The sequence below is a fragment of the Miscanthus floridulus genome, chromosome 16 (genome assembly GCF_019320115.1).
Source record: "Miscanthus floridulus cultivar M001 chromosome 16, ASM1932011v1, whole genome shotgun sequence".
NCBI classification, from domain to species: Eukaryota; Viridiplantae; Streptophyta; class Magnoliopsida; order Poales; family Poaceae; genus Miscanthus; species Miscanthus floridulus.
The window spans coordinates 15,154,617-15,180,834 of NC_089595.1; the positions used below are offsets into that span (position 1 = coordinate 15,154,617).

The 26,218-nt window shown below is 48.2% G+C and overlaps 4 protein-coding genes across 6 annotated transcripts; 2 read left to right on the forward strand and 2 right to left on the reverse strand.

The window, feature by feature from the left end:
* Window positions 1-10,920: 10,920 nt before the first annotated feature.
* LOC136512724 (ABC transporter G family member 16-like) lies at window positions 10,921-13,344 on the reverse strand. The gene has a single exon (XM_066506724.1). It carries the CDS (start codon window positions 13,194-13,196, stop codon window positions 11,052-11,054), a length of 2,145 nt encoding a protein of 714 aa, XP_066362821.1. The 5' UTR covers window positions 13,197-13,344; the 3' UTR covers window positions 10,921-11,051.
* Window positions 13,345-14,923: 1,579 nt separating this feature from the next.
* LOC136510317 (protein PLASTID MOVEMENT IMPAIRED 2-like) lies at window positions 14,924-16,398 on the forward strand. Its single transcript, XM_066504810.1, has 2 exons — window positions 14,924-15,372; window positions 15,417-16,398. Exons 1-2 carry the CDS (start codon window positions 14,924-14,926, stop codon window positions 16,396-16,398), a joined length of 1,431 nt encoding a protein of 476 aa, XP_066360907.1.
* A 684-nt stretch (window positions 16,399-17,082) lies between these two features.
* On the reverse strand, window positions 17,083-20,936 carry LOC136513022 (serine/arginine-rich splicing factor RS2Z32-like). Of its 3 annotated transcripts, none has more exons than XM_066507020.1 (7): window positions 20,823-20,936; window positions 19,439-19,550; window positions 18,650-18,689; window positions 18,416-18,511; window positions 18,084-18,280; window positions 17,872-17,961; window positions 17,083-17,746 (listed from the first exon to the last, which is right to left on the reverse strand). In XM_066507020.1, the coding sequence occupies exons 2-7, from the start codon at window positions 19,543-19,545 to the stop codon at window positions 17,317-17,319; spliced, it is 960 nt and encodes a 319-aa protein (XP_066363117.1). In that variant the 5' UTR covers window positions 19,546-19,550; window positions 20,823-20,936; the 3' UTR covers window positions 17,083-17,316. The 3 variants fall into 3 exon arrangements, with proteins under 3 accessions (XP_066363117.1, XP_066363118.1, XP_066363119.1); XM_066507021.1 differs by lacking the exon at window positions 20,823-20,936 and adding an exon at window positions 19,726-19,821; XM_066507022.1 differs by lacking the exon at window positions 20,823-20,936 and adding an exon at window positions 19,746-19,798.
* Window positions 20,937-21,080: 144 nt separating this feature from the next.
* On the forward strand, window positions 21,081-24,256 carry LOC136511546 (serine/arginine-rich splicing factor RS2Z33-like). The gene is made up of 7 exons (XM_066505587.1): window positions 21,081-21,205; window positions 22,035-22,146; window positions 22,728-22,767; window positions 22,908-23,003; window positions 23,107-23,303; window positions 23,418-23,501; window positions 23,641-24,256. The coding sequence occupies exons 2-7, from the start codon at window positions 22,040-22,042 to the stop codon at window positions 24,053-24,055; spliced, it is 939 nt and encodes a 312-aa protein (XP_066361684.1). The 5' UTR covers window positions 21,081-21,205; window positions 22,035-22,039; the 3' UTR covers window positions 24,056-24,256.
* The last annotated feature ends 1,962 nt before the right edge of the window (window positions 24,257-26,218 follow it).

Sequence of the window (26,218 nt, forward strand, 5' to 3'; positions counted from 1 at the left end):
CGGCAAAGAATTTTTTTTAAAAAAAATTAAAAAACCCTTTGTCGAGTGCCAGATCGGGGGCACTCGGCAAAGGGGGGATTTAACCCCTCCCGCCTGGGCCGGCCACGCACCCCGCACACACGCCATGCGCACGCGCCACCGCCCGCTCGCCCACGCCGCCACCGCCCGTGCCGCCCGCGCCCTGCCCCTGGCCGGCCCTGCTCCCAGCCACGCCGGCCCTACCCCCGGCCGCGCCTTGTGGACCGGCCACCCCGACGCCGCCCGTGCCCGACTCCGGCGACCCCGACTCCTACCCCCAATGCCGCCCGACCCCGACGCCACCTGCCTCTACCCCCGGCGCTCGTCAGGTATGCCTTCTCTCTTGTTGTTGTCGTGGTAGTGATAGTTGTAGTAGTATTAGTTGTACTAGTAGTGCTAGTGGTAGTAGTAGTATTAGAAGTAGTGGTAGTAGTAGTACAACTAGTGGTAGTAGTAGTAGTAGAATTAGTGGTAGTAGTAGTAGAAGTAGTGGTAGTAGTAGTAGTAGAACAAGTGGTAGTAATTGTAGCAATAGTGGTAGTAGTAGTAGTAGAAGTAGTGGTACTACTTGGATATATTCTTCTACATAGATTGATATCCAAACTACATGGCTTCTCTTGAGACATATGTGCTTGTCGACCATCGTGCCGTTGTTTTTTGCAGGTTTTGGAAACCTCACCGTGCAGGGGAGGTTCAGCCGATTTTTTTTAAATGACAGTATTTTGTTCCATTTTTGTAGAGAAGAGCCCATCGGAGTCGAGTCGGAGTTCCCGTCGCCATGCCAGTCTGCCTACACCGTGTCGCCTCACCACTGCATCGACCCACCACGGCCCTGCTAGCCTGACTCCGCCGCCACCCTAGGTATAACCCCTCTTTCTGTATCATGGTCGTAGATCGCGTAACCTAGTTAGGCGTCTCCCATTCGAAAGAGATACGGTTGGAGGTATGCAGATCTTTGCATATCTATGACCGTATCTATTTCGGATTGTCCATGTTTTTTGGACAGGCCACGGATACGTAGATGGGTTAGTTTCCATGGTCTGCTTCGGTCTGAGATAGAGTTTCAGCATCACCTCCCTGTTGTTCTCTGGATACGCACTCTTCTTTGGTAGGACATGTATCTGGAGAACAGCGGGGAGGTGCTGCCGAAATTCTATCTCGGATAGGAGTAGAGCATAGAAACTAACCTCATCTACGCATCCGTGGGTGGGATTATGACCTATCCTCACCTATTAGACAGTAGGAACACCATGTAGATGCAATTGATGGTTACATTACTCGCTGATACATATGTTAGAGGATGGATGACCGTCAGTGGATGTACACGGGCTGGAGAAGTCAGAGTGATTACACCATAGAATGGATGAACAAGACCGATGCATTCTTGAACAGTGCATTTGGCAAGGCTGCTAAAGGACATTGCCTAGTTTTGTGTCTCTGTAGCAAATGTGGAAACAGGAGAAGGGTAAACAAGGTGGAAATGGGTAAACATCTTGTGAAGAATGGATTTACGCCGGACTACACCCGGTGGGTCCACCATGGTGAAGCCTATCGTATGAGAGAGGAGGTGGTGAGACCATGGGTGGAGGCTTTTGATGCTGATGCCGGTGTAGCAGACATGTTAGATGACTTTCACCAAGGACAGTTCGATGAGGGACGTGAGAAGGAGGAGATGGAGGCAGCCGCACAGGCGTTCTACAACATGATGGACTCAGCACAGAAACCCCTTCATGATCGGTCAATGGTGTCTCAACTAGATGCCATTGGATGCTTAATGGGGTTGAAGTCTGAGTTAAACTTGAGTGGACCTGGCTTCGATAAGATGTTGGCCGTGATTGGCACCCTGCTTCCGGAGGGCCGCATTCTGCCAAAGAGCATATACGAGTCACAGAAACTCCTTCGTGCACTTAAGATGTCGTATGAGCAGATACATGCTTGTCCAAAGGGGTACGTCCTATTTAGAAAAGAATACGAGCATGCAAAGTTCTATCCAAAGTGTAAATCCTCCAGGTACCTGGAGGTAGACTCTGATGATGGCCAGAAGAGGCAACTTACGATCCCCATGAAAATCCTATGGTACCTTCTGTTCCACCGAGGATCCAATGGCTATATATGATCGAGGAATCCGCAAAACAGATGACATGGCACAAAAATGGCAAACGATACAATCCTGACAAGAGGTACATCCATCCGATGGTGAAGCTTGGATCCACTTTAATGACAAACATCATGACAAAGCAGATGGGTTCAATCCTTATGGAATGATGGCTACCCCATACACATGTTGGCCCATCTTCGTTATCCCCCTTAATCTCCCCCCCCGGTGTCTCCTTTCAATGACATAACGTATTCTTGTCGTTGATAATTCCTAGACACCTAGGGAGTAATATGGGTGTGTTCATGGAGCCCGTGTTTGATGAATTGGTCCGTGCTTGGGACGAAGGGGTATGGACATATGATCGAGCTACAAAGACAACCTTCAAAATGCACGTTTGGTACCACTACTTCCTGCATGACTTCCTGGCGTATGGGATATTCTATGCCTGGTGTGTTCATGAGAAGTTCCCATGCCCAATATGCAAGGAAGGTGTGAGGTTCATTTGGTTGTAGAAGGGTGGCAAGTATTCGTCGTTTGACAGACATCGTCAATTCCTACCTCTTGACCATTTATTTAGACAAGACATCAAGAACTTTATGAAAGATGTCAAAGTGACAAACCCTGCACCACGGATGATGACTGGTGCCGAGGTTCATGCTCAGATAGATGCTCTCATGCCCAATGAAGAAGGTGGTTTTGTGGGATATGGTGAGCAACATATGTGGACTCATATCTCGGGCATGACGAGGCTCCCCTATTTCGATGACCTTCTTCTGCCACATAACATTGATGTAATGCACACTGAAAAGAATGTCACCGAGGCACTTTGGGCAACACTCATGGACACTGAAAAGTCTAAGGACAACCCTAAGGCTAGAGTGGACCTAGCAACATTGTGTGATAGACCAAATCAAGAGATGCAGCCTTCTAGTCGTGGCAAGACCTGGAGAAGGCCTAAGGCCGATTTCGTCTTGAAAAAGGACCAATGGAGGGAAGTACAATGGATCAAGACGCTAATGTTCCCTGATGGGTATATAGCAAATCTAAAGAGGGGAGTGAACTTAGGCACTCTGTGAGTCAATAGGATGAAGAGTCATGACTACCACATATGGATGAGCAACTTCTTCCGACGATGGTTCGAGGCTATGTCCTGGAGCATGTCTGGCAAGTGCTGGCAGAGTTGAGCTACTTATTCCGCCAGCTTTGTGCCAAGGAGCTCTCTTAGATCGTCATTGATGACTTGGAAAAAGCGGCACCCATGTTGCTTTGTAAGTTGGAGAAGATCTTTTCACCTGGCTTCTTCTTGCCGATGCAGCATTTGATTGTGCACCTCCTATATGAGGCACGGATGGGGGGCCGTGCAGAACCGTTGGTGTTATCCAATCGAGAGATGTCTGAAGGCTCTTCGCAAAAAATATAGAAATAATGCTAAAATTGAGGCTTCCATTGCAGAGGCATACATTCTAGAAGAGGTATCGAACTTCACAGAGAAATACTACACTGAGAAACTTCCTAGCGTTTATAATCTACCCCCTCATTACAATGCTGGTGAAAATAAATCGAACCTCAGCCTTTTCCAAGGGCAACTCGGAAGCGCAAGTGCATCGACCACTAAGCAATTGAAAAATGAAGAGTGGCGCAGTATCATGCTATATGTGTTGACCAACCTTGTCGAGGTGCAGCCGTTCATTGGGTAAGTTCTGAATGAACTTGTTTCATTTCGCCGTATGTCCTTGTTTCTTCGTCCAACCCCCTTGTTTCTCGTTGGTACAGGGAATTTCTTCATCAATCCTAGCATGGATCAAGGCAACCTACCCCGTAAGAAAATGATACCCTTCTTTCATAGGGTGCGGGACCAAGGAGCCCCGATTTCATTTGTTGGTTCAAACAGAAAGCCCAAACTGATGCGCCTATAAGTGATGAGCTGAGACAGGTTGCAAACGGCTGTGCCGTTAGGGTCAAGTCATTTACCGGTTATGACATGAATGGATATCGTTTTCACACAGCAAGCTACGAGTAGAGTCGGCCCAATCAAAAAACCACAAACAACGGAGTTGTTATGCTCGGCACTGATGGACTCGACTATTATGGAAGAATTGAAGAAATCTACGAACTATCATTCTATGGTTCCAAACCTCTTACTCCTATCATATTCAAATGCCACTGGTTTCATCCTAGAGTAACGAGACGGACAACTAAGCTTGGGCTAGTTGAGATTTGACAGAATTCTGTCTATCTAGGAAAAGATGTCTACATTGTGGCTCAACAGGCCATCCAGGTTTATTATACGTCATACGCGTGCAAAGATGTCGAGCATCTTAAGGGTTGGTCTATTGTGCATAAGGTATCGCCACACGGTAAACTACCTGTCCCAAACGATGAAGATTACAACTTCAACCCAAACACATATGATGGAGAGTTCTATCAAGAAGAGGGCCTACAAGGGAGGTTTGACATAGACTTAACCGAAGAGATAGGAATGGAAGTAGACAATGAAAGGGATAATGACGTGGACGCTGGAGACGAGGTGCAAAATCTGAAGGACATACAAATGCTTGAGCGATTACGTTTAGGCAATGACAATGAAGACAACATTCCTCCTTCGGATAGTGTTGATGACTTGGACAATGTTGATAGTGATGACGAGACCTATGATCCAGCTAATCTCAATCATGAAGATTATTTCTAATACATGTAATACTATGTTTTTTGTAATTATGTTTTGTTCATTTTTGCAAATATTTCTAATACATGTATTACTATATTTTTTGTAATTATGTTTTGTTCATTTTTGCACCTATTCCTAATTATGTCTTGTTTTTCTTTTTTATTGCAGGTGATTAAACAAATATGGCGAGCGACCATCATAGGTCTGTGAACTTGATTTACCAAAGACGCAGCCGGCTGCAGGAGGAGGCAGAGGGGGCACCGGAGGGATCGGACAGGAGGAGGAGGAGGAGGACCCCAGACGCAGGAGGGGGTCGTCTCCTCCCACGTCGCGTGAGGAGGAGTCGAAGGAGGAGGTGGCGCCCATGGACGAGTCGGACGATGAGCTGGTTTGGCAGATGGACGAGGAGGAGGGGTCGCACGAGGACGACGAGTTGGAGGCGACAGGCATGGGTTCCGCTTCCTTCGACTCCTCTTCGAGTGTCCACTTGCGAGGTCCCGCGAGCCTCCCACAGGTTCTGCTTCCTCACCAACGCCCAGTGATTCACCCCGAAGGTCAAAAGTAAGTAACTTTATATGTTATCGCCACTACTTCATATGATATGACGAAAAAAACTAATAATTTTTCTTAATCACTTGTGCAGGAACTAGATGGTTGTGTCGGGTGGTTGCGCACGGCTAGTCAACGGCATCCTGGGTCTTCTGTGCAGGCAACACTTCCCCGGCATTGTCACATACGCATCGAAGACGGAGCCGGCCTACTCGTTTGACCACTACGTCGTCGCCACTGATGCGGAGTACCCCAACAAGGCGGCGCGGGTGAAGGCAGAGTTTTGGGTAAGTCTCCCTCGCACAACATTGCTCAATACGTCACATTCATTGGACTTTTCTTGAAATAATGAATGGATACATCACTTTTGTATGCAGACTTATTACAGATGCGAGGAGGGATTTGAGGCCAGGGCAGAGCAGGTGACTACCAAAGCCTATAAAAAACTCATCTCCGACATGCATCACGAGGTGCGTATCTAGGCCATCGTAACCTACTATGGGTCGAAGCTTGGAGCGAGGAAAACCAAGAAAGACGTAAGAGAGATGCAGCTGACCCAGGAGCAGTACCTTGAGGTAAATGAAGAACATCAATATTGATTCGTTTTGAGATTAAGTTGGTTTAATTTAATCTTCTTATATGTCCAATACTTGATGACGTGTAGATGATTCCCTGGTGGTGCCAATCGTATCGTGAGTGCTGGGCGATGATGGTGGAGAGGTGGTTCACGGAGAAGTACCTCAAGATGCACAGGGATACCTGAGACTGTCGTTTGCAGATGCAAGGTCCAGCACACCATCAAGGCAGCCGTAGCCTCACCGGATACAAACAAGCATGGGTACACGAATTCATTTATCTATTGTGATGCTCAGTTCTGCCTGATTTCTAATCATCGTGCTATCTTTCTCACAGTCGGCGTCACATAGTGGCCAGGCTTGCTCGGACTTCCAGGCATGGTGTATGGCCCATAAGGGCAAGGAGACGTCCGACGTCTCCTTCAACCTAGAGGACCCGCCCGAGGCATACACGAACCCGAGCGTCCACTCCCGCATCAGTGAGTACACTGAGGTGGTGAGGCTGCTCCATGGGTCAAACCACGATCCGAGCACCCAGGACTTCGATGGAGAGGCTGTCATGAGGGCAGGGCAAGGCAAGAAGCATGGGCGGTTCTGGCTTGGCGGCGTCATCGACACGGCCTCTACTCCCTCTCTCTCCCAGATCTGAGCACGGAGCACGAGCGAGAGCCCCGCCATTCGCATACGGTCGACCGCTGCACAGCACCGGGTCGATGCACTTGAGGTTATTCCTATTTTACTCATCATACATTGATCTTTACACACCTTAATTAGCTTTGCATTACTAAAACATTGGAGTGAAATATTACAGGCCTGGCTGGAACAAGAAATGAGGCAATGTCAGGAGCTAGAGGCCACGCACCAGAGGATGGTGGCCTAGCTGGAGGCCGAGCGGGCCGAGCGACGGGCCTAGGCGCAGAGATTGACGGACATTACGGAGTTCCTACAAGGGTTTGGGCAACGTGTGGGCTTCTCTCTGCCAGCTGGGCTGTTGGTTCCACCTCCGCCTCCGCGTCCTGCACCTCCAGCTACTCCTGTGAGTATGAAAGTTTTTTACTTTCGCTTGTGCTTTGCTTGTATGGCCTCTACCTTCCTAGATTAGCTATCCAAATAATCTTGTCTTACATGCAATCTTTTCTCCTTTGTGCAGTCTCCATCTGACGGTGGTTCGAATAATCCACCTCATGCACATCCGAATGATAGACCTTCACTACAGTCGCAGTGGCCGAGATGAGTGCACGTTGTATTTTTTTTATTTATTGTTCACTTGGTGATGGACTTGTGATATACTTGTGATGCACTTGTGGACTTTGATGGACTTGTGGATTTATTTAGATGGACTTGAGCACTTATTATTATATATGTGATATATATTGTGATGGATGTGATATGTGCGGATATATGTGTGGATGGATGAGATATATATGTGATGGATGAGATATATATGTGATGAATGAGATATATATGTGATGGATGAGATATATATGTGATATATGTTTGTATGAATTTATTTGTCATGATGAAATGTAAAAAAAAATTAAAAATTGCCGTTTTGGTCACAATACCGGACAGAGGGCACTCGGCAAAGAATTTTTTTTAAAAAAATATTCAAACTTTGCCGAGTGTCAGCCAGAGGCCACTCGGCAAAGAATTTTTTTAAAAAAAATTCAAACTTTGCCGAGTGCCGGCCAGAGGGCACTCGGCAAAGAATTTTTTTTAAAAAAAATAAAATTCAAACTTTGCCGAGTGCCGGCCAGAGGGCACTTGGCAAAGAATTTTTTAAAAAAAAATTCAAACTTTGCCGAACGCCGATCAGGGGGCACTCGGCAAAGAATTTTTTTAAAAAAAAATAAAAAAAATCTTTGCCGAGCGCCTGCAGGGTTGGCACTCGGCAAAGCCACCATGAATGGGGCCGGCGCCGTGACGGTCGCTTTTCTTTGTCGAGTGCCTCCGGGGCACTCGGCAAAGCCTTTGCCAAGTGTCCGATAAAAGACACTCGACAAAGAGATCTTTGCCGATCAATTTTTTGCCGTGTGTTCTTTGCCGAGTGCCGCACTCGGCAAAGGCTTTGCCGAGTGCAATTTGGCCTTTGCCGAGTGCCTCAGGCACTCGGCAAAGAACCCGAATCTAGTAGTGTATCCTTGTTATTTCTCAAGTCAACTCTGGTCACACAATGTTCATTTTGTATTTGGTTATATACAAAAAAAATATATTAGCATGTATCATATAATTAAAGCCAATATCAATGGAAATCTTGATTGCTCCATATTTGTTTTTGTTTTAACAAACCGGCAATAGAGTGTGCTAAATTCTATTAATAAAAGAGTGCTATGAGATGTACGCACACAAAACTTGAGCCAAACCAAAAGACAAAAAGGTAGCGAAACCCAACAAAAAAAATCGAGAGAAAACAAACTCCATCTCAATGAATGAAAGCATTGAAATGCTGGGCATGTATAAGGCACCAGCCTCTTAATTCTTCTTTGATCAACCGTCAATAGGTTCTTGCACTGAACAGTTCATAGACCCAAGAAAAATTCTATGGTAGAACTTGTGGTCTCCGTCTCATTGAATTTGGTGTACTCCAATATCCCAAGATAAATATTTTAATTGGGCACCAATATCCTAAAATAAATAACTTAACTAGACACTAAAACCTTCTCAGAAATGCAAAGGTCTAGTCGAAGAAAACACATGAGAGAATGTTGCAATATCAAATAGCTAGCTGCTTCATCTCCTACCAGCCTAGCAGCATGTATATATCTTATAGGGCTGGTAACGCCCCACAGTAGGCAAGGTATGCATACGGAGATGCTATTCCGTTTCCAACAAGCAGGAGGCGTGAGCTCTTCATACTATTTATATGAGTGCTACCACCGTTTACTGCTGCTTTCTGGCATGCCAATCATATTTGGGGAATGTAACTTGAAACAGACATGAAAGAAACGTCAGCATACATACATGATACTCCCTCCGTTAAAAAAACAATTCTCACTTTTCGAGACGTAAATATTCGTCATAAAAAACGATATTCTATGACAATTTCGGATTCGTCATTAATATTTTCATCTTAGAAGTGGATATTTTTAGTAGTGAGTAAAACAATTTTAAATTGACTAAATATATACAAAAATCACAAACATTTATGATACTGAATAAATACCACTAAATTGATCATGGAATATATTTTCATAGTTGAAGACATAAAAAGTTTGACTTATCCAAAACCTAAATTAAAATTGCATTTTTTTTGGACGGAGAGAGTAAATGCATGTAAGACACCGCTGTCGTGCACACCCACACATAAAGATCCATCCATGAAGTCATGCACACCACATAATTCGATAGTCCCTACTATAAAAACTTTTAAGAATTTTGTACACCAAGCCCATAATTGAGAAAAAGACGTGTATATATTTCTTAAAAACAAAAACAATATATTCATATCTTGAGCTATACATTTGCTTCAGCATCACTACATCACACGTATGTATATATGTTCACCTACTAATTTACTTCCTCTTATTTTTTTATGCCAACGAGCAAGACCACTTCTATTATTTTTGTAAGAATAAGAACAAGATTAAAAAAAATGAACGAGAAAGACCACTCCAATTATAAGGACAAGATTAAAAAAAAGTGAAGGATAATGATGTACTAGTACAATTTTTTGAAATTTGAAGCATGTTTGAATTATATCGAAGCATTGTTATACAACTTCATCATGCCTTTTTTTTCTTCTAATTCAATACATTAGTATCCTTGTTGTTTCTCAAGTTAACTTTGGTCACATCATATTCATGTTACATTTGGGTGTACAAAATATATTAGCATGTGCCATATATAACGTTAAGCCAATACATTAAAAAAATCTTGACAACACCATATTTGTTTTTTTAAGAAACCAACACCAGAGTGAGCTAAATTCTATTAATAAAGGAGTGCTATGAGACATGTGTACGCACACAAATACAATAGCCAAACCAAAAGACAAAAGGAACTAAAACTCAACAAAAACAAAAATAAAGTCGAGAGAAAACAAACTCAATCTCAATGAATGAAAACCACGAAACGTTGGCACTTAGAAGGCAGTAGTCTCACTCCTTTCTTGATTTTTTTTCTCAATCACACAAAAAGTTTGTGCGTCTCTGTATTAAGATAGAAAGAGTTTGTTTACATATTTGCGGGCTGTATAAGATTTGCAACTCAGCTCATGCCTTCCCACTGAACATTGACACTAATGTATTACTCGCGCTAATAGACAACCTACCTCCTTTTTTGCTCTTGTGCACGGCCGGGTGTCTTCTTGCGTAAATTTCTCTGTTTCATTTCATCTTTGTTCTCTAGCAGCAACGGGGAATTAAACAAGATGAACTAGGAGCACATAAAGCAGAGCAAGACGCAAATAAAGAAATTTTCTCTGCTACAACTCGTGAAAACTTGGCTGCTGCAACTAGTAAAATTTGTCTGCTCCAACTCGTGGCCTCCTTTTAATCATCAAATTTGGTGTACTCCAATATCCCAAAACAATATCACCAAAATCTTCTGAAATGTGTAGAAAGAGAAAACACATGGAGAACATATTTGCAATATCAAACAGCTAGCCGCTTCATCTCCTAGCAGCATGTATATGTATCTTATATATATAGGGTTGGTAACACTAAGGCATGCCTACTGAGATGCTATTCCTTTTGCAACAGGCAGCAACCGTGAGAGGTCTTCATGCTATTTATATGAGTGCTACCACCGTTTGCTGCTGCTTTTCTTTAAAGAACATGCCACGCTCCTTGCTGCTACGCCAATCATATTTGGGGAATGTTGAAACAGACATGTATGCATACATGCATGTTAAAACACGCGGCCGGACACCCAAACATATATACAGATTCATCGACGCAGTCATGCATAACACATAATTTGGTAGTTCCTGTTGTCAAACTTTTAAGAATTTTGTGCACCAAGCCACATATTGATTCATTAGGCAAGCACATGTTTGGGAAAAAAAATTGACAAACAGTGTGTATATATTTCTTAAAAAAACAAAAACAATACGTTTACTTCTCGAGCTATACATCTGCTTCATCGTCACTAGATCACAGTATCACAGAACTTATATAAGTTTCATCAACCTACTAATTTATTACTACTTCCTCTTGTTCTTGCTGCCAACGAGCAAGACCACATAGAAGAGCGCCCTGAAGAAGAAGCCCCACGCCACGGTCACCAGCAGGCACTTCCATTTCCCAATATCCGTGACGGCCTGCGACGCCAGCACGTCGGCGCCGGTGGTGACGCAGGTGGTGGCCGTCATGTTGGTCCCCAGTGTCTTGCTGATGGCCTCCAGCACCTTGAGCTTGACGGCCTCCGTCATGTTCCCGATCGGCGTGCCGTCGAACATCTCGACGCCGCGCGAGAAGCAGCGGGAGGCGTCGCTGAACTCGTTCTGCAGCACCGCCTGGTACGGGTACTTGACCAGCGACAGGTAGTGGAACCAGATCCAGTAGTCCGGGATCCTGTCGCGGTTGATAAAGAAGCCGGAGAAGAGGAGGAAGTAGGCGAGGATGGCGACGACCACTGTGTACCCGAGCATGACGTGCGGCACCACCGCGGAGAGGAAGGTGACGAAGCCGCTGCCCGCCCAGAAGGAAGCCAGGACGATGAGCACGAAGAAGAGGAACGACGAGGCGCCGCCGGCCAGCCCCACCGCCCAGAACGTGGTGACCGCGAACGCCAGCGACAGGAACACCAGCGGCGGGAACGCGACGACGGCGTTGGCCAGCACGTAGGAGATGCGGCGGTAGGCGTTGTGCGCGGTCTCGCGGAGGTAGATGTGCCGCTCCTGCACGAACACGGGGAGCGCGTCGGCGCACACGTAGAACATGGTGGACATGCCCATGGCGAAGAAGCCCAGCCGCTCCTGCACGCCCTTGGGGGTGTCGTCGAGCCGCCAGAAGATTGTGGCCAGGATGAATCCCGTCACCATGATGGTGCCGAGCCGCATCACGAAGAGCTCCGGCATCCGCCCCGTGTTGGTGAAGGAGCGCTTGATGAGCACCCACACCTCCGTCCACGGCGGGTTGGCGAACGTCGGCACCGTCACCGCGCTCCCGCCGCCCGGCCCGCCGCTCCCGGCCACCAGCTTCCCCCGGGACACGCTCTCGGCGATGGCCAGCTCCAGCGGCATCAGCTTGTTGTCCTTGTCCACGGCAGCGGACGACGCGCTGCTGCCGTGCTGGTGCTGCCACTTGACGTTGAAGTCGGCGATTGGGGCAGCGCCGTCGGGGCTGCGCTCGTACTCACGGATGGTGTCGAGCGCGAACTCGGCGGGGTTCTCGTTGTCCGGGATCGGCGCACCAAACTCCGCGAAGAACGGCTTCAGCCCCGCCGGCGTGCCGGCATACACGGTGCGTCCACGCGAGAGCAGGAGGAGCCTGTCAAGTATAGCAAGGATACGCGCGCTGGGCTGGTGGATGGTCATGATGACGACACTCCCACTCTGCGCGATGCGCCGGAGCACCTGCACCACCATGAACGCGCTAGCCGAGTCCAACCCAGACGTGGGCTCGTCGAGGAACAGGACGATGGGGTCATGGATGATATCCGTCCCAATCGACACGCGGCGGCGCTCCCCTCCCGACACCCCGCGGTGCCCCTCGTCGCCGATGATGGTGTCAGCGGCGCGGGCGAGGCCGAGCTGGTCGACGAGCGCGTCGACGCGCGCGCGCTTGCGGTCGGCCGACAGCGCCCGGGGAAGGCGGAACTCGGCGGCGAACAGCAGCGTCTCGCGGACGGTGAGCATCGGGTACAGCAGGTCGTCCTGCATCACGTACGCAGAGATGGCGCGCAGGCGCCGCCCGTGGAGTGGCTCACCGTTCAGCGTGGCCCCGCCGCCGTGGAGGCTGTCCCGCGCGATCCGCCCCGCGAGGGCGTCGACGAGGGTGGACTTGCCGGACCCGCTCGCGCCCATGACCGCGAACAGCTCCCCCTCCCTTGCCTCCCCGGAGATGCCGTCGAGGAGAGTCTTCGTGTTGCCGTTGGTGGTGGTGTCGGATGATGCCGGCGCGTCCAAGGACGCCAGGCGGTTGCTGGGCCGGCGCGACGGGAGGCAGCCCACCAGCCCGCCGCCGCGCTTCTTGACGCTGTAGGAGAGGTCGGTGAAGCGGAGCACGTACGGCACCGGCGGGAGCACCGGCTGGAGCTGCCGCATGCCTGCCGCGTCGCTGTTGCTGCCGCAGGAGGCTGGCTCGTCGATGTCGACCACCACGGCGTGGCCGGAGGTGGCCGCCATGCGCGAGCGTCAGGCGGTTGGTTGCACCCTTGCACGAGCTTGGCGCGCTCTGGTGGTGGCGTGTCGCTGCGGAGACCTCGGTCGGGTCCCGGTCGGCTGCGGCGCTGCGTTGCGCGGGCAAAGGCGGGCAGGTGGTTGAGCTTGGATTGGAGAGCGTGGCGTGGGCGCGTTTACTTATAGGAAGGCCAGGAGTGGAGCGGGAGCACGCGCGGGGTGGGCGGCAGGGCGAGTCGGAGTAGGAGACCGAATTTTTTATTTTTCAGCTTTTAAAAAAAAAATTACAAGACTTGACCTCGGCGCCATGGCTTTTGGTGCCGAGGTCTCGGCGAGACGTCGGACGTGGTGGTGACCTGACGCCAACGTGGACAAGGCGAGGCGTCGTAGATCTTGGCGTCGAGCTGTTACTCTATAGATCTTGGCATTTGAAATGAAACAAGTATAATTATTCCGAGGAATACTCAATAACACCATTGCGGTTCAGCTGCTTAGGAAGCGCGCGACTTAGTTCAAAGGCCTGGGTTCGAACCTCAACGCTAAATTTTTTAATCTCAAAATAATTTTTCTTGTTCGCGAGCAAAGAAAGTATAATTTTTCTTGTTCGCGAGCAAAGAAGGTGTGGCGGCGAGGATCTGAGGATCCCGGCGCCAATAATTTTTCTTTTTCTCAAAATATTTTTTCTTGGTCGCGAGCAAAGAAAGTATATTTTTTCTTGTTCGCGAGCAAAGAAGGTGTGGCGGCAAGGATCCGAGGATCCCAGCGCCAATAAATTTTCTTGTTCACGAGCAAACTTGTCTGCGGAAGAACGCCGTGTCTCCAGCATGCTTAGCTTGGCCAAGGTGGTCTTCGTCGTCTCTTGGAACCCGGCGAATTATTGCGTCGCCATGGTGTCTGATCGATTGCGCCATCTCTTGCTGTAGCTTCGTCAGCTTGCGTTTGGGCGGTAACACGAGGAATCACCAGCTAATGGAAAAAAAATCGAAACGAAAGATTACTACAACTCAGATATAGCATGTTTCTAGAAATGGAAAAAAAAAATCGAAACGAAAGATTGTTACTACAACTCAGATATAGCATGTTTGTAGAAATAATTTTTCTAGTTTCATTGCTTATAAAAAATGTAGCAAAAAAAAGATCTAGCGCTAGAGATTGAACTCAGACCTTTGAGTTAAGTCAACTGCATTCTAACCAACTGAACCATAATAATGTTAGCTGCATATTTTTCGAAACAATTATACTTGTTTCATTTCAAACGCCAAGATTTATAAAGTAATAGCTTTGCGCCAAGATCTACGGCGCCGAGGCCTTGTCCACGTCGACGCTATGTCACCACCATGTCCGGCGCCTCGCCGAGACCTCAAAGTCATTGTTCATGGCGCCGAGGTCAGGGTCCATAAACAAAAATCAAACCATTTTGAGGTCTATTTGTGAATATTTTTTTTAGAGTTAAATGCATCGTAGGCCCTTGAACTTGTGTCGGGGTGTCACTTATGTCCACAAACTCTCAAATCGTACTTCTGACACCCTAATATTGTTTAAGTATGTCATTTAGGTCCATAGCTCATCCGAAGCAAGGTTTTGACCGATGTGGCGTTGACCGGAGCCATCATCTCGTAGCTTCTCCTTTCTGGCTTTCCGATTCGAGCCTTGCCTGGCTAGTTATCTAGCTGGTTCCTAGCTAGCTACTGCAGAATCTGTCACCAGAGATCAAGCAGCTAGCAAAATCCAGCATGGATAAGCTGAATGAACGCAAGGCCGCCGTGGACAAAGAAAGAGCCGGCGCCGAGTCCGAGCTGTCGAGGGAGCGCGCCATGGCGAAGGAGCTGGAGCGCCAAATCGAGCAGACCAAGGCCAGGGCGTCGTCCAAGAGGTCAGAGCCCCACGCAATGCGGGCGACCAGGGCAAGCGAGAAGGGACCGGGTGCGCCGAGCTCGCAGGAGGAGCGCGACGCTGCCGAGTACGCGGAGGTGTCGCGGGAGCTGGACCGTGCTAGGCGGGAGCTGCTCAGGCTGCGGCTGGAGGTGAAGTCCGCGGCGGAGGCCAAGACCAAGGCCGAGAGCGACATCGTGGCGTCGGCGATAAACATCCAGTCCAACCTGCGCGCTGCCGACGAGATGAAGCGGCTGGTGGACGAGGCGAACGAGGAGCACTGCAAGATCGACGCAGTTGCTCAAGCTCGGTCAGCTCCTCCTCTTTCCTCGCCGCCTCTTTCTCGTCCCGCAGCTGCTGCAGTGCCGACGTCATATTTGAAACGATCGCCGTGGACCGTTCGTTAGTCGCCGTGAGGGCCTCCAACCGGGCCCTCGCCTTCAGCAGCTTGGCGTTCAGCTGCTGCACCTGCGCGTCCGCCTTCTTCTCCTGCGCCTTGAGCCGGTTCACCTCCTCGGAGACTCGCATGATCTCGGTGCGCGCGCTGTCCATGGACGTCATGAACTGGAAGCTCCCGGCCTTGATGCTCTCCAGCTCTTTCTTGGCCGCGTCCAGCTCGGCCTCCGCGGTCTGCAGCAGGGCCTTGTCCTCAGCCTCCGCACCCGCAGCGTCGTCGTTCTTGACACTGTTCCTCTCCATGGCGCGGACCAGCTCCATCTCGGCCTGCAGGACCTCCACGTTGGCGGTCGTCACGGCGAGCTTCGCCTCCATCTCCCGCGCGCGGCTCACGTCCTTCCGCAGCGCCTCGATCTTGGCCCTGGTGGCCTCCATCGAGGCCAAGGCGATGAAGAAGCTCAAGGCCGCCGTGGAAGGCACAATGCAGGCGAGGGCGTCACAGGGGTCGAGGACCATGACCATCTCGCGGTTCGAGTACGAGTACCTGAGCGGGCGCGCGGCGCTGGTCCGCGTGGTGGCCGACAAGAAGGTGTCCGCGGCGCAGGCGTGGGTGCAGGCGCTCAAGGCCGGCGAGATGGCGCTGGCGGCGCGCGCGGAGGCCGCGGAGCGCGTGACAACCGAGCTGCGCGCAAAGGAGGCCGAGGCGGCGTGGACGCACCTGCGCAGGCGGTTGCCAGTACGGTGTGGGCGGCGTGGAGCTCGCGATGCTGCAGCTCGAGCCGCGGCAGTGTCGTCGTCGTCGTACGAGCAGTCGTCGTCCAGGAACGCCAACTACGCGTTCGCCGCGTCCACGCACTCCCTGCTCAGCCTGGTGAACGCCGCCTCCATGGGCAGGTACGGGTCCGCCGCGGCCATCGACGCCGCCTCCATGATGGCTTGACCCAGTCAATGCCACGCTGTCCACGCCACGTCGGTCAAAATCTTGTTTCCGCGGCCATCGACGCCGCCTCCATGATGGCTTGGACCAGGGGCGAAGCCAGCCACCAAGGCTACCGGGGTCATATGTATTACACAATGGGGTCAACAGTAGTGATGAGCAGTGATTAACAGTAGTTCTCTATAGGATTTGTAGAAATTTACCGGGGTCGCTTGACCCCGATGGCAAAGGCTAGCTCCGCCCCTGGCTTGGACCCAGTCAATGCCACGTTGTCCACGCCACGTCGGTCAAAATCTTGTTTCCGATGAGCTATGGATCTAAGTGGCATACTTAAATAACATTAGGGTGTCAGAAGTACGATTTGAGAGTTTGTGGACCTAAGTGGCATCCCGACACAAGTTAAGGGCCTATGATGCATTTAACTCTTTTTTTTTAAAAAGCTGAAAAATAAAAAATTCGGGGCAGGAGACCGGAGCGGTGAACGGACGAGCAAGACTCGGCCAAGCGGCAAGCACAAGTCGCGCAACAACTCTGCCGTGCACCTGTATCACCACTCACTCACCAACTAGCAGGGAAAAAAAAGAAGGCATGGCCTAACTGTAACAAAACAACTCTGTTCAGTTGTTTTTGTTCAGGACTCAACAAGACTGACACTAGCATTGCAGCACTCATCAGGCAGTATCAGCATGGCACACAACATGCGAACATTCACTTATTCAGATGCAAGCCAGCCCGAAGGCACCATATCATATCCATAAGAGAAGAATTAAGAGTGCTAGCTCAAAACAAGCAAAATAAGTCCACGTTTCAGACAGGAAAAAGATGCGGCTATCATGTCTTTTGATATATGGTAGTAAAAATAGCTGACGATAGAATCTGCCCATTGCATCACGAAGCACCACAGACGGGGAGGGGCAACGTTCAAGGTGACTTGCTTCCTGCTGGGGAACCACCGCGGGCAGCATCATCATCGTCGTTGTTACCATTGCCCTTGGGGCTTGGGCTGCGGTCACCTCTAGGACTCGGGCTCCGCCCATTAGCTGCAGGGCTGCGGTTACCACCGGATGGGCTGCGGCTCCTGCTCCTGCTCCTGCTGTTTTCCCTCCCTCTGGGGCTGTCGCCACGGTCTGAACCATTGCCTTCGCCATTATCCTTTGGTGGTGGGCTCATCACCTGATCCTGGGGGCTGCGACTCCTCGGGCTCCTGCTTCCATCAGGTGTGGGGCTGCGCTCCTTTTCCTTTGGAGGCGGTGAGGCAGATCGCATGGGGCTCCTGCTGAGACTCCTTGATCTCCTATCGTCACGGTCACGGCGACCTCCCCTAGGAGATCCAGACAGGGATCTCGATTGGCTGAGGATAATAAAAAGGGAATATTAAAACAAGCGATATAACAAAAACCTGATACCAGAGAAACAATAAAAAAAAATAACCAATACAAACAAACAGCTCAACTGCTCAAGGAAAAAACATGATACCTATAGCTCCGGCTCCTGCTTCTGCTATAGCTTGGACTGCGACCCCTTCCACGGCGTGGAGTTGGGGACCGTGAGTAACTTCTTTCACGCCTGAAATATACATATTCATAAAGATCATTTTCAGGTAATACCGTTAACAGATAGGCTACGGTTCAACAATTTATGTTAGATAGCATTGGGCTGGAGGACAAGAATATTATCAGTATAAGCACCTGGCACTCCTAGGACTATTCTGGCAATTTCTTTCTATATGCCCTCTTTCTCCACAACGGTAGCATTTGTTTTTCCAATCACCAGCCTTACAGTCTTTTGCCCAGTGACCATCAATTCCACAGTTGAAACAACGGCCTGTACCTGGTGGAGGGCCTCTTCCCATATATTCACGTGAGCCACCTGGACCACGTGGTATCTGCAAGCACAAGTTACACACAAGATTGTAAGCAAATCCAATCAAAATACGCATGGTAATTTGAGTGATAAAAAAATGAAGATAAGAATTATAATCAGTTCATTCAGAAATCATGTAATTGAAGAGGCAACTTACCCCTTTGGCAAACTCAACAACAATGCGACTCCCATCAACATCCTTGCCATCTAGTTGGTATCGAGCCTCATCAGCATCACGATGATCACTGAACTCCTGTATGGTAATTTGGAGCAGAGCAAAACAGACAAAATCATGTATATAAAAATATATTTCCCACAAAATAAATAGCATGCTAACACAGAAAATGTAAATAGCTACTGAATTAAATTGAGGGAGGTAAAATTAACGTACAATGAATGCATAGTCGCGCTTCAACTCCACTTCTCGTATTCTGCGCAAAGGGGTGCCACAAACAGTAAGCCGTCATGAGTCAAGTACTCAAATGCATCACCAACTTGGAACTTCCACTAAAACAGTCAATAACATTTACACCAAGGGCACCCTTCACCAAATGGTCACCAAGTCCACCAAGGGCACCCTTCCACCAAAGACCTCCCGGTAAAAACCGAAAAACCTTCAACAAGATCATTCAAGTCAAACACACAATTTCTGAGGGGGCAAACTTCTACATTATGTAAGTAACAGAAACTACCAGAGACAATGGTTTGGAGAGAGACTCAACCGCAAGTAACTTGAAGAGACTCAATAATATCACTGAACCCAGCACTTGCTAAAAATGCCTATGAGAAGGGTAATAAGGGCCCCTAGCTTACTAGGCTCTCCTATTTATCAGATGGTTTGCACATCAACCAGTCCAGACCAATCACTCTTTACCCACTGATAGCGAATTTAACAAGTAGCTTATCACTTTACCTGACACCTGGTATCAACTACCTATTAAAAGAGAAGGAGAACATCCTCACTAATTCATTCTACAGACCAAACATAATGACAGCCCAAATGTTTCACCAAAATATCCTGACTCAGACTTCCCATGATAAGCTATAGGTTCATTGCACAAAACTTGTGTTTACCATTATAACAAATTATCACTTTTTTTGACAAAAGTAAAGCATTGCAACATCCTTCTACTTCTGGATACTCTTGGCAACCTCTGAGTGCGCATAGTGCTGTTCTTACCTTCCATATCTGCCGAACAGATATTCTAAATCACGGGAACGAGTACGGGGGGCCAATCTGCCAACATACAAGCGCGTGCCTCCATAGCGGTCATCATAGCGAGGCATATCTCCTGCCCACAAGCAAAAACACTTATCAGTTATTTCATCAAGAACTTAATGAATATTAATGAATAAAGTGACAGAACACAACTACACCGAATTGAATTAACAATACGGTTGAGCGATAGCAAGTGGTGGGAGTACAAGCAATCTATCAGAGCCCTATATGAATGGTAGGTGCTATACCAGAAGATTTTCACTGTTGCCTTGGACAGTCTCTGATGACAGTGCATATATCCATAGCGACCTCACATCACAAGAGAAAATCGACAAAGCTGGCAGCTGCAATTGCAACACGGAGACCCCCCCCCCCTCCCCCCGAAAGAGTCATATCACGTAGCAACCCAACTAATAAGGTTGGCTGCTGGCGATTAATCATGAGAACCACTGTACAGAAATTGCTATATGAACAGTACCATCCGATAGAATTGTTCCCCAAGGGATTGGGCTCAACTGTATTTGCCCTTCGCTAAAGGTCTAAAGCCTCGTTACTTCATTGTGAGAAGCAGTTGTCACTAGTTGCCAGCTGCAATACAGTTGCAACACTATGCAATTCAAGGTAACAGAAACTAAAAATTTAGACTAGAATTCCCCGACCTCAGTCTAGTCCTGCAACAAAAACCATGAGCAAGAGAGTATCAACAAAGAGGGCAGCAGAAATTGCGACTTGGAGGGCCTCCATGGTCATGGTTGATTGGTGCTCATCACTTATGAGAGCAACCATACAGCGTATCTCCCTAGGATAGAATTAATCCCCATAGATTTGGGCTCAACTGTACTAGCCCTTCATCACCAAAATAATATAAGGTCTAAAGCCTTGTGGTTTCATTCCAAGGCTGGACCTGTTGGCTGTTGCTGTCTCTAATTCCACAACAGTTCAATTCGAGGTGACAGAAACTAAAATTCGCACTAGATACCCTCCACTGGACCCGACCGAGAACAGCCTAATCCCCCAACAAAACCCTAAGCGACCCTCGAAAACCCTAGCGTCTGTAGATCGCGCGGGGTCAAAGGCTCACAAATCCCCGAGTCAAACCGCACGCGGGGCGCACGGGGGTTCATCTTGACCCTAGAATCGCTTCTGGAATACAAACACCGACGGGCACGTGACCGCCACCACGCAGCGCAGCAAGCCAGAATCGAACGAACGTCCCGCCGAACTCCCGATTCGCGGCCCCGCGGAGCGTGGAGGAAGACGCGACCCGCCGTGGAGAGCGAGCTGTACGGCGCACGCTCGGCGGCGGGAGACGAGAGAGGAGGGGGCGGCGGGAGGATGGGGGTACCTGGATCTGGGCAGAGCCGGCGGCGCACGAGAGGAGAGGAGGGGGGAGGAGGGAACGGATGTGCTGGGAAGGATCTGAATTCTACTAGAGCCTCGGCGGTGGAGGTGGAAACGTGGAAATCCTCCTCTTGTCGTGCAGGGCCGGGGCGAGCTGGAACGGATGATGGGCCTGCTCCACGTTTCGGCCCACGGGCCGGAAAGGAAGGCCTGGGCCTGGCCTAGTCAGCACCAGCCACGAGGCGAGTAGCGAGTTGGAGTCAGACCAGACCAACCATATCTGTTCCCCACCCCGCTCCTCGCACACCCTCTCCCCCCAAATCCTTCTTCCCCTCCGCGCCGCCGCCGCCGCCGCCGCCGGAAGCGCCCACCTCGATCCAGATCCAGGTACACCGTGCGCCTCCGCCGCCCCGCCCTCTTTCTCCTCAAGAGTTAGTACTAGTTTCCCTCGCGGTCTTCCCGTTTGTTGTTGGTAAGGACCCGGCGGCTTGCTCATCGTGTTCCGCTGGATCTCCGCTCTGCTGCGAGCCCTGGAATCTTTTTTTTTTCAATCGTCGCGTCTTGTTTGCGGCGGATTTATATTGCCTTTTGTTTGACGTTCGATTTGCCGCGCGCTGGAGAGTAAGTATCGATTTGCTTTCCTGAGCGCCCCGCGTTGTTCGAGGAATTTGTAAATAATATAATACTCTCCGTCCTGCTGTCTTTTGGTAATTTCCGGGCGGCATATTCCAACTTCTTGGGCTGCTGAGCTCGTGATTTACCTGCCCGGCGTGTTGCTTAGGGTTTTGCTGGGGGACGATCTTGCTCGGATCTCAGATTTATTTACTACCTCAGCGATTAGGGGTCTTTGCAGCTTGAGTAATAGGCGTATAATTCATGCCCCCACCCCACCTTTTTGGTTGCTCCTGATTTCTACTTAGTGTCTTAGCTAACTTTGTATCTGATATATGGTGCGAGGGGGCTTCAGCTTCTTATTACAGCTTGCGATGTTAGATGCTGCAATTGCTGTGATGTTCCAACTTTTTAGTTGTGTAGATTGAGCCTGGGTTCAATTTTCTAGTTGGCTTGTCGAATTATTTAGAGGGTTCAGATATATGTTCTTACTCTATTTACTGTCTCTTAACTATAGGGTTCAAATCATATTGTGTCTACTTAAGCCAGATTTTATACTTTTTTTTCATTATACAATACTGATGGAATACTCTTATTTGTTCAGGAGATATGCCTCGCTATGACGATCGCCATGGGAATACACGCTTGTATGTTGGAAGATTGGCCCCCCGCACCCGTTCCCGCGACCTAGAATATCTTTTCAGCAAATATGGAAGGTAAGAACCACAGAGAGTTATTCTGAAGTTTGGAGTGTGTTACTTTTTGTTATGAGGGTCAGACACCAGTTCTGTCCTAGTACATATCATGAGCAGTTGATGCTAACTCTGCGCGGTTTAATTTTGCGGTACACAGCTACACATCAATCCAGCTAAAATACACTAGCAAAGCTAGGGTCCTTCCTATTGTGTTCATTATATGCGGTTTATGAAGGTGTTGGGTTTCGTGATGCTTCAAGTCATTCTGAGGTTTTTGTGGATGGGGTCGTACAAGTCTTTTTTCTTTCTTGGTGTATGCTCTGTTACATCACTAAGCACAACATAGATGTTTGACCTCCGGGCCTGTTTGACTTGAATGATCTTGTTGAAGGTTGTCGGTTTTTTACACAACCATGGAGGTCTGTGGTGGAAGGGTGCCCTTGGTGGAATTGGTGGCCATTGTTCCGAAATTTGTGGAGGACTTTGGTGAAGGGCGCCCTTGGTGTAATCTTATTGACTGTTGTAGATGAAGTTGCAAGTTGATGATGCATTTGAGTACTTGACTCATGTCAGCTTACTGTTTGTGGAAACCATTTGCGCAGAATACGTGAAGTGGAGTTGAAGCGCGACTATGCATTCATTGTATGTGTTCTTTACTACCCTCAGTTCAATTCTGCAACTGTTAGCATTTTAATGTTAGCGAACTCATATTATGGAAATTGAGAACACACATTTATTTTACGTTTTGTATTCTTTATTTTGTCCGGTTAATTGCAAAACAGGAATTCAGCGACCCCCAAGATGCTGATGATGCGCAGTACAACCTAGATGGCAGGGAAGTTGATGGAAGCCGCATTATTGTTGAATTTGCTAAAGGGGTAAGTTGGTGTCCTATCAAAATCTCTCTATTTATCAAGCTTCCGCTGAAACGAGCATATCGATATTGAACTTATGATTTTCCAAAATAACTCGTGTTTGCAGGTTCCTCGTGGTTCTGGTGGTTCACGTGAATATATGGGAAGAGGACCTCCACCAGGAACAGGTCGTTGTTTTAACTGTGGAATTGATGGTCACTGGGCAAGAGACTGCAAGGCTGGTGACTGGAAGAACAAATGCTACCGCTGTGGCGAAAGGGGCCATATAGAAAGAAATTGCCAGAACAGTCCAAGGAGTCTCAGGTGTTCATTGATATAAGCCTATTCAGCTACATTCCGCTGCCATATGGCACTTAATCACATTTTAGCTTAACATTGAATGCTTTTACTAAGCATTTGCTTGATAAATATGTTTAGGCGTGAGAGAAGCTATTCACGGTCTCCATCCCCACGCCGTGGACGGGGCCGCAGCCGGAGCTACAGCAGAAGCCGGAGCTATAGGTATGCTCAGGAAAGGAAACCCCTCGTGTGTTATTTCTCTATAGGCTTTTTTGATTGTGTTAGTTGTTTTTTATTCTTTTTTATCTTTCATTTCTGTTTGTAAACCAGCTTGTGTTAACAATCCTTCTATTACAATCAGCCGATCCAGGTCCCCATCTGGATCTCCGAGGAGTGGACGCCGTGACCGTGACGAGAGGAGATCAAGGAGTGTTAGCTACAGCAGGAGCGCAAGCCCTAGGCGTTCTGTCTCACCTGCAAAGGAAAAGGAGCGCAGCCGCACACCTGATGGCAGCAGGAGCCCAAGGAGCCCCAGCCCAAGGGATGATGTGAACCCACCACCAAAGGATAATGGTGCACGCAACGGCTCAGACCGTGAAGACAGCCCTGGGGCCAGGGAGAACAGCAAGAGGAGTCGGAGCCCATCTGATGGCTACCGTAGCCCTGTGGTCAATGGGCGCAGCCCGAGCCCTAGGGATGACCGTAGCCCAAGTCCCAAGGGCAACAACGGCGATGACGAGCGCCGTGGTTCACCAAGGGGAAGTCAGTCCCCCTGAACTGAAAAGCTCCCAACCAATTTGGGGCGCAGTGTGCTGATTCAGTTGTAACGGTTATATTTTCAGTTTGAGACAGCGAACTGTATTTGCTCATTTCTCAGACTTATTATGCTTGAGCTAGAAACTTGTGTAAGAATTTGTTGCCCTTGGGCTATTCCTGGTTTGTGATATGGTGATATTTGTACTATTTAGCCTGCCAAATCTGAATATTGAACTGCCAAGTATCATGAGTTTGTTTGTCTGCTTGGTAAGCTGCAACATTTCTCACTCAAGAACGCTTCCAGACTGCTCCTAGTTTTTTTTTTCGTCACGTTTGAGGCACAGGAACGGGATGTTCTTCCCTCGGTGAAGAACTGAAGAGTATTATTGAAACTACTGGAAAATGGTAACTGTCATGGAATGCATGGTTTTAAATCCAAGGATGCGAATGCACAACTCCTATATATTTCAGTGATTGCCTCAAGGGTTTTCCCTTCACAAGGCTTACCGAATTTTCTCTACGTCAAGTTCTGTTTGCTTGAATCTTGAACTTGAGAAGGTGCAGATTGTCACTTGCATGGATAATAACTCAATAACTGATATGGTGGTGAAGATTGAAGAAGTTACCTGTAGAATCTCAGCCGAAGCCGTCCTTTTCTCAAAGAGCCGTAGCACTATATCTCCGTTCTACTTATAATTTTCGACTGGATTCAAACCCGACAATCACTGCATTTTGAGCTGGCAAAGGCTTATGGGGTTGCAACAAATTCCATGCACTTGCAGTCTTGCAATCGTTTTGGTCTTTTGGAGGAATATAGGAGCCCACATTCCCGGCTTGTTTTCCCTACACACACGTAGATATCACTATAATTTTGATGTATTTGTGTATTTGTTACGTAGTGTGTATATTTATGTATACCTGTGCTAGAGTATTAACAATGGATTATATGTGTGCATTATAGTTCACCAGTTACGTACTTATGCGGTTATGCCAAAAGTTGTCACCTATGGCTTCCGTGATGCATCATGTGGGGATAGGGATCCTCATGGGGATTATTGCCCACGCGGGAACAGAGACGGAGACAGGGATGAAGAGCCCACGATCTTTGGACATTGCAAACTAAAATAGCTGAAAAGACTCATAGAAATGGCATGAAGGACTATTGCAAACTAAAATGCCTGAAGAACTCAGAAATGGCATGAGGAGCTCACAATTCTTGGCTATTGCAAACTAAAATAGCATAAAAGTATTCATGACTACAACGGAATGTTACAACCCTGCAACATATATACTCCCTTTGTCCCAGAAAGAAGGACGTCCGAGCTTCTCAGCAGGTACATCGGTGATTGCGTGAATGTGGACAGAGGGAGATCCAGATACATGGCAGACGGTGTGAACGGAGACATTCAAATGCTACTCTCCGACGTCATTCATTGCGGGACAGAGGGAGTATGTTGGTAAGAGATGAAGCGGCTAGCAACACGATACTGCTACGCGTTCTTGTCTGTTTCCTAGGAAATATTTTGGTGGTCAATTGAGTTATTTATTTTGAGATATTGAAGTAGACCAAATTTTTTATGAAAAAGAGAGGATGAGTCAGAGCTAAAAATTTTGTTTTTCTTCACGTTTCTAAGAAGTAGGCACACAGTGCACCCTTTTTGGAGGCTTTTCTTCTTATTTCCAAATTCGTTGTAATGCTCAAAGTTGGAATAAGCCAATCACTTCTCGTGGAAGTTTTAGCCATCACCATAGTGCTTGAATTGAATATGACATCACTGCAACATGACTGAGATTTATATATTCAAATATACATTTTTGCAAGAAGAGCCAATTTCTACGGCATATGGAATGTACAATACAGTACATGCATGTTATTTGGATAGGACATATCTTTCTAGTTGTATCCGTAGTAGCTTCACCGTCAAATGGTCAAACTTCCGACGGGGAATTCAATATTGCCATCTCTAACCAGGATAAGCCACGAATAACTTGCACATTAACTCCAAGACGTTGGTCGTATGCACATATTCCTTCAATTTTATTATGTTCCTTTCTTCCTGTGCTCTGATAATTCTTGTACCGAATTATAGGGGCGACAGCGGTTTATGAGAACAGAAGTAGACGTCCTCCCGCCGTGCCGCCCTTGGCCTCACACCACCCGCCGCGAGGCTTAGCAATCATGG

Excerpts from the sequence above, each read along its gene's own strand:
- LOC136512724 (XM_066506724.1), bottom strand. The coding sequence starts at position 13,196 with ATGGCGGCCACCTCCGGCCACGCCGTGGTGGTCGACATCGACGAGCCA.
- LOC136510317 (XM_066504810.1), top strand. The coding sequence starts at position 14,924 with ATGGATAAGCTGAATGAACGCAAGGCCGCCGTGGACAAAGAAAGAGCC. Across the intron at positions 15,373-15,416 it reads GACGCAGTTGCTCAAGCTCG|CTGCTGCAGTGCCGACGTCA; the intron begins GTCAGCTCCTCC and ends CTCGTCCCGCAG.
- LOC136513022 (XM_066507020.1), bottom strand. The coding sequence starts at position 19,545 with ATGCCTCGCTATGATGACCGCTATGGAGGCACGCGCTTGTATGTTGGC. Across the intron at positions 18,690-19,438 it reads CTGTTCGGCAGATATGGAAG|AATACGAGAAGTGGAGTTGA; the intron begins GTAAGAACAGCA and ends CCCTTTGCGCAG. Across the intron at positions 18,281-18,415 it reads TTGTTGAGTTTGCCAAAGGG|ATACCACGTGGTCCAGGTGG; the intron begins GTAAGTTGCCTC and ends TTGTGCTTGCAG.
- LOC136511546 (XM_066505587.1), top strand. The coding sequence starts at position 22,040 with ATGCCTCGCTATGACGATCGCCATGGGAATACACGCTTGTATGTTGGA. Across the intron at positions 23,004-23,106 it reads TTGTTGAATTTGCTAAAGGG|GTTCCTCGTGGTTCTGGTGG; the intron begins GTAAGTTGGTGT and ends TCGTGTTTGCAG. Across the intron at positions 23,502-23,640 it reads AGCAGAAGCCGGAGCTATAG|CCGATCCAGGTCCCCATCTG; the intron begins GTATGCTCAGGA and ends TATTACAATCAG.